General features: G+C 33.3%; 1 protein-coding gene across 2 annotated transcripts in view; it reads right to left on the reverse strand.

Annotated features, from left to right (window-relative positions):
• The window catches only part of Tecrl (trans-2,3-enoyl-CoA reductase like), a 106637-nt gene that overhangs the window by 36676 nt on the left and 52425 nt on the right, over positions 1-17536 (reverse strand). For both annotated transcript variants that reach the window (XM_004849667.4, XM_004849666.3), the window contains exons 3-4: positions 6665-6709; positions 1783-1886 (exon numbers count right to left, since the gene is read on the reverse strand). In XM_004849667.4, coding sequence (XP_004849724.1) covers positions 1783-1886; positions 6665-6709 — 149 coding nt within the window. The remainder of the gene's footprint in view (positions 1-1782; positions 1887-6664; positions 6710-17536) is intronic.

The following is a 17536-nucleotide window of genomic DNA, read 5'->3' on the forward strand; positions in this document are numbered from 1 at the left end:
AAAAATAGAGACGTAACAAAAATAAGTTTGACTGTCATTACATACTTTCTTCTGTCTTCACTAATTTTCAGCATTTTCTCAGGAAAAAATTGAATCTTCACAATGTGATAAAATATGTATCTGTGCACACTGATAAGCAATCATTTAGAGGTCAGGTGAGAATTTCTACCAGCTATATTATTTGAATGTATAGCATATATGTGTATTTCTATATATTTGCACAGATATATAATAAAAGTATAAATGTAGTTTTACACAACGCAAATAACTACTTACATAAGCAATTTTCCTCAGTTCTAATTCTGTCTTTTAATAATATATATCTTAAGAAAAGAAAGATTTATGAGAGCAAAAGAAATACAATATCTCATCAATTTATGTAAAGGCAAACTAAATTATTAATGGCTTTTTAAACCCCCTTGTTTTGAATAAATAATAAAAAATTCTGAACTCTGGTCAACTCTGTCAATATCACCCATAGAATTATTTTAATCAATAAGCACTATTGGAATTTTTTTAGTGTTTTTTCTTTCGAGTTTTATCATTTCTGTATTATGAATAGTTGACAATGAAAAGACATCCTCTTTGTCTTTACATTTCATAACACAGACTTTTCCTCTCTGATGCACTGAGTTCTCCCTTTTTCAGTTTCTTCTTTTGCAGATAGTTTGGCATTCCTTCCTATTCTGTCTCAGTGCCCGAAATGCATTTTGTGTGTGTGTGTGTGTGTGTGTGTGTATTATAAAAGATTATCAATGAGTTCTGGAGAAGTATAAAGATTATATCTAATGTCCTTATGATATAAGTTTTTATAAATTGTAGGCAAAATTATAGGTAATTGTTCACAAATAAAATAAACAAAAATTAATAAAAGAAAATAACCAGAACTTATTATTAGATTTCTCTAGAAATAAATATCAAAGGTGAATATAATGTTCTAAATAAAGAAGTATGAAAAATTGATCAATATAAAATAAACAAACAGATGTAGGAATGTATGTCCAGAAAACAAAAACCAACTTTAAAAAAGTGCTATAAAAAGAATTTCCTCCTTGAAAAATTTTCATAAACAAAATAGGATGCTATATTCTTTGTATAGCACTCTCAAGATATTTTTCAGGTTAACTCTTTCACCACTTTTGTTACTAAAAGACCTATTTCCTCTTATGGCTAAAGCTTTTCCATTGTTTATTCCATTGCTAGAGAGTGAACCAGTATCAAGTATTTTCATGATTTTGAGCTATTTATATCCTTTAGTATAGTCCTTCTTCTAGTGCCTTTTCATTTGGCTCTGATCATTGAGAGCTCCTATTGTCTTCCCAAAGAGCAAAAATGCACCCCTTATACTGGAGGAAGGTCCATTTCTCCACTCTCACATTTCCAAAATGTCCTTCCTCTGCCTTAAAAATTTCTTCTTATTGAATATCCTTTTTCTTCCTCTATCCAATAGAGATCCCTTGCTACGCCCAGACTTTTAGAAGGAAAAGATGAAGAGATTATCATTCCACTGACAAGGTACAGAGGAACAAGAAAAGGAGCCTCAGTCATAAGCTAAATTCACATTTTAAAAAATTTTTATTTCCTTTATCCAACCATAGATTTTTATTGTTGTAATTCTTGAATGTTACTTTTGCCACTGATCATATTAAAAACATAAATTCAAAATACAATTCAGAATAATATTTTGTTTCATTGTGAATTTATTTACTGGAACTAGTCTGTCAATACATTACTTAAAACAAAATATTCAACATGTGCATTGCATTTCAAATCGCCACTTACTGTGGTCCAACTGACTTGTCGACCTAAGTCTGTAAAATAGAGCGTAATAATGGAGGAAGCGGCAACACTCTGAATAGTGATGCAGTCCTTCAAAAAGGGTCCACCTAAAATAAAAATAAAATATCTTAAAGTATAATTTCAAGGGAAAATGATAAGGAATTCCTTAACATGTAAACAGTTAATGCTAATAATTCATTGTATATAGAAATTACAGAGAACAATGACTCTTTAAATTAACATAAAATGTGAACAAATCCATTTTAGAAAATATCAATAGCAGTTTTCCAAATGGGGAAAAATTTCCTAATGCTATTTAACCAAAATACAGACTATTCTATTATTATGAGAAAATACTTTTTAGGTCTAACTCAATTAAGGAACAAGATTGTTTAAATAATATTATTTTAGAAGTCAGTAGACCTAAATCTCAACTCTCTCTAAGAAGTTTTATTATAGTTTAAATAATTTGAGGATAGATGAATTCCAGGGGTGACTCCAAAGCACGTGGGGAGTTTCATGAGTTATCTTCTAACAGATTGCTCTGGGTACTTATGAGAAAGGAGAAGATAAAGAATAGACTGCTGGAGAGAACCGGGAACAAGTGATCAAGCAGGAGATGGTGTTCATTTAGATTACAGTGTGACTGGGGGAAATGCCTGTAATTTACCAAACCCAGATATATTTTAAACATATATGGTTTCAACTTGCTGAAAAGTTGTTTGAGCAGAGAGGCTGCAGGGACATAAAACAGTTCCTGGATTTTTGGTCTGAGTGCTTAAATGTATTATGATTTCATTAACTGACATGAAGAAAGAAAAAAGAGCAGTGTCTGGGAGTGAAAATTTAGAGCTCTGTTAGGGTATGTTAAGTGTGTAATATCTATTAGTGATTCAAGGTAGGCCTGCCATGGAGCTCACTGGGCAGATGCATCTGTAGATATCTGAGAGCCATTAACATTCAAGACCCTGGGGCTTGACTGCTTGTTTAGGAATTCAGTTTGGAAGGAAGAGAATGGAAAATAGCTACTTCTACAGCAGGTCAATGGTCAGCAAGTGAGAAGATAGAGCAAGGTGACTGAGAAGGAGCCACTCACTTAGTAGGTGCCTGATGACAGGAATTGATGTTTTGGAAGACTTAACATCTTATTAGTAAAGACAAACAGAGGACATATCTGGACTGGGTACACCAGAAGATTCATAACAAAAATTACTTTGAGCATTATTTACAACAGCAAATATATTGCAAAAAGGTGAAATGATAATAACAGATAAATATATTTTGTTTTTTGAAACAAACATGTGCTATGCATAAAGAAACATAAGTACATAGAATAGAATTACACGTACCCAAACAAATTAATCTCACAGGTGTTGTTATTGTCATTATTTTTTTTCACTTATTTTGTTTTTTATGATAATTTCTGCTGTACAAAAGTTCATTTTCATGTACAGTAAAATTGTTATTATTTAACAATAATATGGTACTTGATTTGTGACTTATTTTCCTTGTCATGTAAAGGTGTCATTATATTTTCTAATTTCTGAAGAAAAAGAAAATGTTAATTTGTGTCTACTATTCCATGATTTTCAGAATATAAGAAACTATATTTATAATTGATGATATTTTAAAGTAAAATAAATAAGCATATATGTATAAATATGATCTACTAGATCTAAAGATGAAAATGTGATAAATCCACTTTTAATAGAAAATTTATATGAGCATAACAAGGTATGCAGTTCTGTAGGTACTTATTTTTTTTAACAGAATGTCCAAAGTAAGTCCTTATTAACAAGGCCTGTGCCACAGCACATGTGATCAGTATACAGCGGGAGCCCTCCTAGACTAAAGCCTGTGTCAGTGGGGGCAGGGCCAAAAATTTGCTGTGCATGCTGGGAAGGCAAATAAGGGACCCAGATCCCACCCTTCCTGATCTTAGCCACAGGGCAGGGAGCCCCTTAATGAAGACCATTTCGTAGTTTCCTTTCACACTCTCTCTTTTAAATGCATTGATATTTATGAAGCACACACATTTTCCTATAAAGATAATTTGATATTACCTTGAAAATATGAATGTAGCCCTGGGTTTGGCCAAGTAGATGAATGTGGTTGTGGATTTGTTATGAAGAACACCAAGATTCCTGCCCTCTGTACAATCCCTACAATTCTGGATTATCTAGGTGACCTGACCTGATCATATGAGTTTCTAAAATCTCTGAGTAAAGGCCAAAAACAGAAAAATCCAGAGACTGATTGCATTAAAAAAACTGTGCCTCTGCACTGTTCACTTGAAGATAGAGAAGGCCAAGTTTCAGGGCCGTAGGTGGCCTCACAGAACGGAACTGACATCTAGCAAGACAAAAGGACCTTGCCAAACAACTGCAAAAGGGAAACAAACAGAAATACAAACTTTTAAATAATGCAAGTTATTCCAAAAACATAAAAGGGTCTGCAAGTGAAGGGTCTGCAAATCAGAGCTCAATTCAGCCAACACCTTAATTCCAGTCTCCTCATATTGTGAGCAGTGAATTCAGCCATAATGCAAATTCAATCTAATAAATGGAATTGCTATAAATCTGTGAAAATTTGTTACACTGAAGCAGAAATATGGATCAAGAAAATAATGTAAATATTATATCCATATAATCCATAATACTATTATAATCACATGTAAGATAATGTTAGCCAAGACAGAAAATTTTGCTAGCTCTGTATAACTGGTCACTGAAAAAAACCTTTCCAACGCACATTTATTGGCACCTTTAGAGAGAGAATTACTTTTCACTCCTTTATCATCCTTGCTTACTTCAAAGAAGAGAGAACTAGCATTATTTTAAAAATGTGGTCCCTGCTCAATATGACAATTTGAAAGAAAAAAACACGACAAAATGCAGATGTATTACAAATCATATCACTCATAGGGAATCAGGAATCAGGACACTTGTCCACAACCTTTCAAGCATATGTGCTTCTCTAAATGGTGAGAAATATGTGAAACCAAGAGAAATACGTAACTAGAGCTTCTGGTTCTCTTTAGGTCATGGTTCAAGCAGTTGAGGTTCTCAAACTGCTTACCCAAATTAACTCAAGCTTCTCTTTGTGTATTTTTTCCAAAATTGGACCAGGCTGTACCCTGAATACCCCTAAACCTAAGGGTTTGTTAAAGCTGTTGTATGAAGAATGTGAGTGAACCTTTATGTATTATTTGGAACCAACAATGAGAAAAAAAGCCAATCATTATATACTTTATCACCATAATCTAATTTAAAATTTTAAAAAATTTAGATTCTTTACTAGCTCTACCTTACAAATGAAGACTGTATGTAGGTAAATAGAAGAATCAAATTTAAAATTCTGTGTTTACCTGAATAAACTTTTCTTTGTACCATATTCTACTTCCTTCATTAAATTAACTCTTTTACTAAATACGTCATCATACTCTTATCCAAGGATCTAGAAAACACTTGTTCCTTGCCCTGATCACATTCAGGTAACTTGAACAGGTAAATAAATGTAGGAAAAAGTAAAGTGTCATATTCAATAGAAAAATTGAAGCAACAAATTCTTCAGCCCCTTACAGTGTTTTCAGATTGGAGTCATATTTGACATTGACGCCAACTGCATTCTGGATGAGACTTCTTTGTACTGTGATAATCTCAGAAAGCTCACAACTATTTAATTTCATGCATGGAGGAAACAATAAGACAATGATTTTGCTCACTTAAATTTTCCTCAAGTGGAAAACTGACTTGAATATCTGAGGAAGAAAGATTTCGAAATGATCAAATGTGTGACTTCTAGCTAGGTGTTGTGGCTTAAGTCTGTAATCCCAGCACTCTGAGTGGCTGAGGCAGGAAGACTGTCAGTTCATACCTGGAAAACTTAGCAACTTAACAAGACCATGCCTCAAAAAGCTAGATAGATAGACAGATAGATAGGATGACACAAAGAAGGTCTAGGGATATATCTCAGTGCAAAGGCATTGGATTCAATCCTCATTAGCAAAAAAAAGTGACCTCTTTAAATGTTATGGATTCCTCTTTCAGTTTTCAGTATATGGGTCTCACTGAATGATTAAATGCTTAAGAAAACAATGAAAACAAACAGAATTTTCAAGAAATTTAGGAAAATCATTTTTTAAAGTTGCAACCATATATGAGAATAGACAACCTGAATATCAGCAAATACAATAAAATTCCATTCATGATTTAATGGAAAATTTGGAGATTGCATTTTTTAATGTGTCTCCTAGAGACTGGCTGTTGTTAAGGACTTAATTGTCAATGTCAGCCTGAAAAAAAAGGGAAAAAAAACGAAAGAAAGAACAAAAAATGCATTTTATCCAGAGTTTCCATTAAAATGAAAAATCCCAAATTTAAGGTAAAGCTGATGTAATGTCAATAATGGTGATTCTTAAAAGGGATTCATTTTTAAGGATATTTATTGATACATTTTCTAAAAGAATAGGATTTGAAATTTGGAGGAACCTAGGGTTTAGTAGTTGATATGATATTTCTCCAAGTTCATTAGTTTTTGTCCCTCCTCTTTTCACTTAATCTGTTTTATGACAGGAATATGACAGTAAAAGCAGTTAAAAAGACAAGTGTTATCCCTTACAACATATGAAAGACCAGAAGAATTACAATGGCTCAGCAATTAAAGATTTGGAGAAAGGTATTTGTTTAGATGCTGTCTGTGATACTCAGAGACAGCAAATTTGTGAAAGCCATCCCTTTGATACCAAAATTTATCAGCTATAAAAGTGAAGCACTAGCTTTTTGGGAGGAACAAATCAGTATGCAATAAATGATAAAACTCAGTTTTTCATGGTAGAAAAGGGATTTTAAAGTCAACATATGGTTCTTTGAAAATCGATTCTTACCACATTCTAGCTGCAGCCCAATTCGAGAAGGATACCAATTTGGACCTATACAATGAAACATACATAACATTTGATTATCAGCAACAGTATTAACATAGTTTAAAAATCTCACAGCTCCCAATGGAAAACACATTAGATCTTGGTATGAGAATAAAATAGTTATACAGTGTCAAAACTGAAACTGATGATTGTTTTTGGTGGAGCACTTACCTGCACAGGTGCGAAGTGACTGCAAAATTCACGAGGGAGACTTCAAGGTAGTGATTTTCTACATTTTGACTTTGCTACCTGTTACATAGGCATGTTCTGGTTTTGAACATGTACTGATCTGTGTCGTCTTTGACTTATGTACTCTGTGTAACTTATTCATTAGAAAACAAAATAACTGTACCTTCTTAAAACAAGGAATGTTTGATCTCATTTGAAATTTATCTAATTTTCCCACCTGAGAGTGGGTTATTTTCTCTACAGAAGTAAGGAACAGCATCAGAAGGACATATGAAGTACATACTTCTAATATTATGAATCTATTGATTAGAGCAGAAACATTGCTTTTGTGTGTTCCCCCTTGTACAACTATCAGGAATAAATAAAATCATGCTTCTGTACAGGAAAACATAAATATCTGTTATACACTTTCATAATGAAAAGTTGATTCAAAATTAATGGAATATAATCAGCTACTCAATATAAATTCCATACCATTTAATTTAAATCTTTATTGAAAATTTACTTAACTTTGAGATCCAATACTAAACAAATTTATCTGATATACAATAAATTGAAAACAAATGCATCTTCAAAGAAATGTTCTGCAAGTGCCTCCTTTATTTTCAAAATATCAAATTTTAACATGTCAACAAGAATGATAATATGGTATTACTAGACTTAGATTCTCACATCAATTTTTTCAGAATTAACTGCAAAAAGACAAAAGATGGAGGATCTCATTGAAAAATAGATCATAAGGATAATTACAAATTTAACATGTTTAGAATTATTTCTGAGCAAAATGTCACAATATTATGAAAAGTAATAATGCACAAAACTTTAAAACTTTACATGATACTTTATTTCTGTTTTTTAAATATTTACTAATACAAAAGTCTGCCAAAGAAGACATTCAAATTAGCACAAGAGAAAACACAGTTTTATTTTTGTTTTTGAGTTTGTAAGCAGTCTATGGATATTGAACAAAATTCAAACCTTGTGAGAATCCATTTATATTTGACAAATAATAATTGAATAGCTATGAAGGGTGTACAAAGCTGTCATATTTTGTACATTTTAATAATATTCATTTAAGACATATTTTTCATAACTATTTTGCTTTTTATGACATAAATATCAACATAAAACTACCATTCAAGGTGGATCAAACTGTCTAAGAAGTAGGTGAGTGAAAACTGGCATGTTCACATGAAGTGGATTAGACTGGAAGAAAAAGCAGAAAATCAAGAGTTTAGAAAACATAAAAGGACTCATAGCATGCCTGAATAAATTAGGTTATTTTTAATGCTGAATACATTAAGGTTGGACAACTGGCTCGCAGCTGCATTGGGACTACATGAACTAACTCCTAGCATACTGGCAGTGTCTCATATCACTGAAGATACTCAACTTAATTTGTGTGGTTGCTATCATATTCCAACCATGCCTTAGAATTCATTCCTTGATAATTGGAACTACTCATGTAACCATGTAATAAAACTATAAATAAGTAATATCTTGCTATAAATAAAAATACATTTTAATAAGGTTATCACTAGTGATCCATTTGTAAGTAATATCCCAAATTGACACCAAATAATTAAAAGTATAATTGAAACACAATTATGAGCCTGACAGTTATCAGATGAACTTCAAACAACACCTTATGTCAGAATAATCTTATAAGGTAACAAATAAACTAAGAGCACAACAAGAGTGAATTAAAGAAATTAGGTAACATTGAGCACCAGGTAAATGAATAGATTTTCTGAATAGTAAATGGTAAGGACCTTTTATGCTTAAATGTGAGTTCTGCACCAACTTGTAGACTCAACTATTTAAGGAACAGGCAATGAGCAAGAGACCACTGGTAGAAAATATCATACATGACACACAGCCATGGTGTGGCTTTTCACACAATGATTCTGAACATTGCTTGTTTTTTCTAAAGAAGAAAATGTTTAGGGCATTATGGAAGCTACTTTTAGAAGCCAAAACATTACTAAATGGAATAAAAATAGGGTTGCTCTGAAAGATAACCTTAAGATTAATTTTAGTGCAAAGTTGAGTTTTTTAAAGTAATAATTGGTTATCATACATATGCTTATAAATCCCTATATATGTATTCATATATGTGGCTATATTATGTATAGCTATAATACGTACCTACAGAGGTGGGAAGATGACATGAAAAAGTGACTTAAAAAATCTTAAGATATACATTGCTCTCTTTTTAAATTGCATTCCATGCAGTGGGGTGTGGTGACACATGCCTGTTATACCCAGACTCTGGAGGCTGAGGCAAGAGGATTTCTGTGAGTTCAAGGCCTGACCGAACTACACAGTCAGACCTTGTCTCAATTAAACCCCTACCCCCCAATTCCATCCTGTATTGTTTAAAAAATAATGCCAGGAAACTTTTCATTATCTCCTTTCAGTCAACTTAAAAATTGATTAAGGTTAATTTCAAACATGTTTATCATAATAAAAAAGATATCACAGAATATTCATGTAGAATACAAAATAGATAAGCTTAAAATCTTTCTACTATCATTGTATATTTTAACAATAACAAAGCGAATGTCATTGCAGCAGGGAAGCAGTTCAGGGGAACAGAGAGGAAGGGTGAGGGAATGGACACAGCCCTGCTTCTGTGACCCACAAAACACTCAGGAATTTGTCCCACCAATCCCCATGCAGATTCTAAAACCAACCAAGTCTACACTCCATCCTGACTGCCACCCTGATTCTGAAACAAAAAATAAGACAGTTAATGGGAGAAAATATTCTAGTCAAAAGAAAATGACTGGATGTGAAGCATGTAGTCTATAGAAAGGAAAGGAAAGAAATTCTGTTATGAACAAAATATGACCACACCCCTTGAGAATGATGGAATATATTTTGTTTGGAATACAGAGAACACACATTGCTACTACTCTTAGATAAAATGCAAAATTTACTAATAAAGATAATAAGCTAGAAGAGGAAATAACCAGCTTTCAATAATGTAGAAAATAAAAACTGAGTGTTATTTTTGGAGTTCATACCATTTCTTTAATTCCTATGCAACATGGTGAAATGGTATAAAGCCTTGTGAGCAGAGCACTAGAGGTGGTACTAATTCTCTCGACCGAATATATCTTTTTTAAAATACAAAATTGGGAATAAATTGCACCTTGGCACAGGTTAAAAAACACTCCTCTCCCCCTAATCATAGATAAAAAATTCATCTTCCTTGATAATTTGTAGCCACTAGGTTGTGCTATGATAGTGGAAGAGGACTGTAAGGACCAATGCTCTCCAAGAGGGCCTTCTCATACAGGTCATTCAAATATCAGAGCTCTGCACACTAAAGTAGCTGTACTTAGTCTACTTATGATTTCAATCCAAATTGAGTGACAGAACCCTTAGCTGATTGCAATGTTTGGTTTTGATGTTCAAGTGTATAATATTACTTTTATGCTTTAGGAATCCTTTAACTGAAATGCTAACAAAAGATTGTCTAAAGCTGTAATATTTCTGAGACACCTCATGCTAGAGAAAACCTGCATGTTTCATTCTTCCCAATGACAAAAAGTACAAAAATGAAACAAATATTTTATCAAATTCTCCACAGAGTGATTAAAATTTAGATTATTAAACCAAGATTAGGGAGGGAGGGGAATCCAAGAGTTCTAATTAGAAAACCTGGGGCAACTCTGTCCTGGGATCGCTGCTTTTACTCAACGAGGTCACTGAGAAACTGATGAGCTGGGGAGAGCATCGCACCAACTCACAGACCAATGGGACTAAGTCCTACTTTGTTTCCCATCAAGTGAGGACCCAGTAAAGACCCAGGTTTTCACTTAATACCTTAAAGTAAGTGTGAAGCGAAATACATTGTTTCTTCGAGGGAATGAAGCCCAATTTTGAGTCATCCTAATCCCTATTTGCATTAAAATGACCTCTAGTCTTCCAAGTTTAGTATTATTACCAGAAAACTGCTATGTTGAACACATACTTAAAATAGCTGTGATTAATATACATGGAGATTCCTCAAAAAGCAAGGATTAGAGGTCCAATTTCACCCAGCTATTCTCCTCTTGGGAATCTTCCCAAAAGAATTAAAAGCATCATATCACAGTGATATATGCACATCCATGTTTATAGCAGCACAGTTTAAAATAACTAAATCTTGGAAACAACCCAAATGCTCATCATCTGATGAATGGATAAAGAAAATGTGATTTTTTAATAAACTGAGTACTACTCTGCCATAAAGAAGGATAAAGTTGAGGCATTTTTAGGTACAGTATACCTTCGAGTTATGACTGCCCTAACATACTAACAACTTGGGTTACAACTGGAATTTCAGTTTTAACTTATGGCCAAAGTCTTGAGTTATGACCTAAATGCTGGTTTCTTGTGCTTCCAGATGGTCTCAGGTACAGATTTAACCCTTAAAGAGTTCTGGAAGAACCATTATAACCTCCTTTCCTGTGTGGGGTCAGTTGAGAAATCCTGGACCAATGTCTCTCTAAGGATGCTGAGATCTGCCTATATATTGGAGGGACACTTTGAAGACTGCATAGAAGAGCCCAAGCCTTCAATTAACCAACTTGAGTTGCAACCAGCCCTTGGAAAATAATTGAGTTTGTAAATCAAGGGTCCACTGTAAATGGATGCAATTTGAGAGGATACTCCTAAGTGAAATAAATCAGACACTTATATGTAAATATCACAATATCTCTCTGGTGTGAGAAACTGAAAGTATAAATAGGACCCAAAAGTTATGTTATTGTGAGTTAAGAAGAAAATATTCAAAATAATACTGAGTGTCTGATACTTTAAAATTAAAGTGTTTTCTACAAAAGAAGTATAGTTTTCTTAGGAGATGAGAGACAAATTCGCAATTGAAAATATATCCTTTTAAGATCATGATATACAGTATATTTATGATTGTTATTCTCTAATTACTTTGTTATGAAATTTTATTTTTCATAGAAGTGTTTTTATATCTTCTTTATTAATATCTACTTGTATTACATTAAAAGCAGAAAGAAAAAGAAGAAATGAGACAAAATTGGGAATTGTTTTTCAAGAAATCTAGGAACTACAGGAAGAAATGCAAACAAGTTCTGTAATTATAAATTAAAAAAGTGAAATTAAGAACTGTGCATAAGATTGAGAGGATAATTTTAATATTGAAAGAAAATTAGCAAACTGTAAATTTGAAAAAAATCTCAATAAAAATAGAGAGATAAGTCTATGAAAATATATAAAAGGCTATAGGCCATATATATAACATATTGAAAAAATTCTGATATATATAAAACTGAAATTCTATAACCAAAATGTGAAAAAAAATCAAAAGCTCTTTTGAAATATATAATTCCCAATAGTTTTCTAAAACATGTCAGGGTATATATATTATATATATATATATATATATATATATATATATATATATATATCTCCATATAAGCATGTACAGGTACATTTTCCAATAGTTTGAAACTAGAAAAAAACCAGAAAAATGTGTCATAACTAGTAACAAGAAATATTATCAAATATAAGGATGGTAGTTTTAGTAACAGAAGAGTTTTAAGTAGCTGCTATACACATATTTGACAATAAGCTTTCAAGTAAACTACTGTCAATTTAAAAAGGACAATGTTATAATGATGAGTCTTTTTGTCAATTAAGAATTTCTATCATTAAATGAAGCTCTAGAGGATCATCTTAAAAAAATTATTGTGAAAGGAAGGAATGAGAAACTAAATCATATTATGAAAACTGTCGTAAGTGTGAATAATCCTATATAAAATTACAGCATATCTGTCTAATTTGATTAAATGGTAATAGTGATAATAGTAAAAACACTTCTAAAAACACTACAAAATCATAGCATACAAAATGGGAAATATTCTTTGGATTAAGCCATTTTGAACACTTAAAATATTTAGTAGAAATGTAAAAATATTTTTCTTTTCCAATTGTGTTTTTTAAATATTTCACATTTTATCTGTTCATATTTTGTTTCTGAAACTAAAAATAAAATTTCATAAGAAAATAATGAGAAAAGAACAATAGTTTTGTACTATTTTTCATTATCTTCAAAATACTGACTACAATGATTCTGATAAAATGATTCTCTCTTACAAATAAGAAACAGATATTAGCATGAAACTTTCTTTGCATTGAACTAAGAGAAACAGTAGTATAAATGAAACATATTAGCATGTATTTTTAAATGTTTTAATATTTAATATATATCTAATATATTTTATTGTATTAAATGTTTAAAATACATGCTTGTTTCATTCATACTAGTAAAATATTGATTAAGCTTATATTTTAATAAAAATATTTACCATTTTAAGTGAACAGTTTTACAATAAAATTTCATATTTTACCAAGTTAACACTTTTCTTAAAAATTTTTTTGATACCTTCTTCAGTTTTCTTTTTTTCTTGCTCAAAATTGTGTATACTTGTTTGTATGAGAAATGTCTATTCATTTCAGATGCCCATTTTTGAATCAGGTCTTTATATTTGGGGGGTCTGGTTACTGTTGCTGCCTTGTGTGCACCATGTTGTTTCTGTTCTGAGATGTTTGTTTGCCATCCCACCCTCAGAGCCAACTGATTGTGGACTGAAACCTCTACAGACTGTCTACCACCAAGATTACTGGTTGGAGGAGGCTTCCAGGTAGGAGTGCCACAGCTTGCAGCCCAGAGAAGACCTCCAGATCAGTGCACCACAGCTCTCAGGCAGGAGGAGCCTTCCAGGTAGGTATGCCACAGCTCCCAGCACAGAGGAGGTAAGCCACAAGGGTGCCAGGCACACCCCCAAACCTCCCATGTCCTAATGAGAAGACAGGTAAACAAGCCACAGAAGCAGACTTCCAGATCAGCTACAGCAACTCCCAAGGGAAACGAGATGGAACACTCTGATACTCAACCACCTGGACTACCTGAACTAGCAATGAAAGAGGATCTGGAAAAAATGAAATCAGAAATAGTTTCTCAGATAACAGCAAAGATTGTGCCCATAGTGCAAGGCATGATTAATAAATCTAGAGAGGATACAGATAAAAAAAAATAGAGGATCTGAGGAACATGATGGAATACCAACACAGGAAACAAATTGAATCCATAAAAAAGATGCAAACAGATTTCCAGGAGATTAAAAAATCCATTGAAAGTCTATGCAGCAGAATGAGCCAATATGAACACATAATTTCAGATATAGAAGATAAGATTGCAATTAGTGACCAGGAAAAGAAAAAATTCTTTAAAATTTTAAGGGACCATGCGAAATTGATCCAGCAGCTGCTAGATGATGCAAAGAGGAATAATACAAGACTGACTGGAGTCAATGAAGAAACAGGAGAGAGTGCAGATGACATAAAAAACTCTTCACAGAAGTAATGGCAGAAAACTTCCCAAGCAGGGGAAAAGAACTTGACATACAGATAAGCAAGGAATATAGGACTCCAGTTAGTCTTCATCAAAAAAAATCTACACATAGGCATATAATTGTTAAGATTCCAGAAATCCAACAGAAGAACAAAATTCTACAAGTAGTTAGAGAAAAGAAACAAATCTTATACAAAGGAAAGCCCATCACATTCACAGCAGACTTCTTAGTGCAAACGCTCACGGCAAGGCGGGAAGAGCTTGGAGTGATGTGTTTCAAGCCCTAAAGGAAAACAACCTCCAACACAGATTGATGTACCTTGCAAAACTATCTTTCCAAATTGATGGTGAAATAAGATACTTTCATGACAAAGACCATCTTAGGAACATCATGAATACAAAACCAGCAATCCAAAAATTTTAGACAAAATCCTAGGAAAAGACAAAGAGGATCACAACCCCAGGAAGCCCAGCAGAATGAATCCACTGGGCACAAGAAGAAATTAAAAGCAAAGGGGGAGGATCAAACAAAAAGAAAAAGTCATGACAATGATAACTCAATATGTATCAGTTATCACTATCAATGTTAATGGTCTCAACCTACCAATCAAAAGAAATAGCCTGGCAGAATGGGTCAAGAAGCAAGATCCAACAATATGCTTCATACAAGAAACACACATAATCCAAAAGGAAATGCATAGACTAAAAGTTAAAGGATGGAAAATAATACTCTATGTAGCAGGAACCTGAAAAAAAGCAGAAGTAGCTATCCCCTTTGCATATCAAGTGGATTTCAAACCCACACTGATTAAGAAAGACAAAGAAGGACACTATATCCTTGAAAAGGGAACAATCCAAGAGGAAGAGATGACAATCATAAATATCTATGCACCAAACACTAGTGCACTCAACTATATAAAACAAATACTAATGGACATGAAAAAATCATATGAACACTAATACAATAGTAGTGGGGGACCTCAATACCCCGTTGCCACAAATAGATAGATCAACTAGACAAAAAACAAGCAATGAAATACTAGAACTCAATCAAACTCTTGAACATATGAACCTAACAGATGTTTACACAGTGTTCCACCACACAAAATCAGAATACACATTCTTTTCGGTTGTACATGGGTCATTCTGCAAAATAGACCACATACTCACTCATAGAACATATTTAGGTAAGTGCAAAGGAATTGAAGTTATCCCTTGTATATTATCAGACATAGTGTGATGAAATTGGAGGTCAACAGCAAAAGAAACTTCAAAAACTTCATAAACACATGGAAATTGAACAACACACTTCTGAATAACTAATGGATCACAGAGGAAGATGCAGGGATGGTTCAACATACACAAATCAATCAATGTAATACACTATATCAATAGAGCCAGGAACAAAAATCATATGATCATCTCAATAGATGCAGAAAAAGCATTCGACAAAATCCAACAAGCATTTATGATAAAAACCCTACAAAAAATTGCAATAGACAGTCTCTACCTCAATCTGATAAAAAAACCATCTATGAAAAACCAAAAGCCAATATCATGCTAAATGGTCAAAAACTGAAATCCTTCACACTAAAATCAGGAACAAGACAAGGATGTTTACTATCACCTCTCCCATTCAATACAGTTTTGTAAACATTAGCCACAGCAGTTAGACAATAGAAAGAAATAAAAGGAATAAAGATAGGAAATGAAGAAGTGAAACTGTCATTATTTGCAGATGACATGATACTCTGCATAGAAGAACCCAAGAACTCCACCAAAAGTCTTCTAGACTTAATAACCAAATTCAGACAAGTAGCTGGATACAAGTTCAACACACAAAAATCAACAGCTTTCCTTTACATGAACAAGAGAGTCACTGAGAGAGAAATAAGGCAAACAATTCCTTTCCCAATAGCATCCAAAAAACTGAAATACTTAGGAATCAACCTAACAAAAGAAATCAAAGACCTCTTCTCTGAAAACTATAGCAATTGGAAAAAAGATATTGAAGGGGATAACAGAAAATGGTAAGACATCCCTTGCTCCTGGGTAGGAAGGATTAACATGGTGAAAATGGCTATACTTCCAAAATTGCTATATAGATTTCATGCAATCCCAATTGAAATCCCAGCAGCATACTTCATAAACCTTGAGAAAATAATTCAAAAATTCATTTGGAACAAGAAGAGACCCAGAATAGCAAAAGCAATTCTGGGCAACAGAGACATGGCTGGGGGTATCACAATCCCCAATTTGAAACTATACTGCAAAGCTACTGGGATAAAAACAGCATGGTACTGGCAAAGAAACAGACTTGAGGACCAGTGGAACAGATTAGAAGATGCAGAAACAACGCCAGACACACTCAGCCATCTCATCTTCGACAAAGGAACCAAACACCCTCACTGGAGGAAAGATAGCCTCTTTAGTAAATGGTGCTGGAAAAATTGAGCTTCAACTTGCCAAAGATTAAAACTAGACCTGTATCTCTCACCATGCACTAAACTAAAATCAAAATGGATTAAAGATCTAAATATTAAAATAGAAACTCTGAACCAGTTGGAACAGAGGTTAGGTAGAACCCTTGAAGACATTGGTGTAGGAAAAGATTTTATGAACAAAACTTCAGTTGCCCGTGAACTAACAAAAACAGTCAACAAATGGGATCTCTTCTTATTAAAAGGCTTGTGTACAGCAAGAGAAACCACCAGCAGTATGAAGAGACAACCCACAATGTGGGAAAAAAAAATCTTCACCTGCTTTTCCTCAGGCAAAGGTCTACTATCTCGAATCTATAAAGAACTTAAAAAGATTAGACCTCCCAAATTTAAAGACCCAATCCAAAAATGGGCATCTGAAATGAACAGACATTTCTCACACAAAGAAGTAGAAATGGCAAATAAACATATGAAAAAATGTTCAACATCATTGGTCATTTGAGAGATGCAAATGAAAACAGTGCTGAGATTTCACCTCACTCCAGAAAGAATGGCTGCTATCATGAAATCAACCAATAACAAATGATAACGGGGCTGTGGGGAAAGAGGAACCCTGCTCCCCTTCTGATGGGAGTGTAGACTGGTGCAAGCACTGTGGAAATCAGTATGGAGATACCTCAAAGAACTAGGACTGGAAGTCCCATTTGACCCTGCTATTCCCCTGCTGGGTATCTTGCCGAAAGAATTAAAAGAATCATACCACAGTGATATATGTGCACCCATGTTCATAGCAGCACTGTTTGTAATTAGCTAAAACTTGGA

The sequence above is a fragment of the Heterocephalus glaber genome, unplaced genomic scaffold (genome assembly GCF_053883595.1).
Source record: "Heterocephalus glaber isolate CG9 unplaced genomic scaffold, H.glaber_assembly_v1.0 deba00001509, whole genome shotgun sequence".
NCBI classification, from domain to species: domain Eukaryota; kingdom Metazoa; phylum Chordata; class Mammalia; order Rodentia; family Bathyergidae; genus Heterocephalus; species Heterocephalus glaber.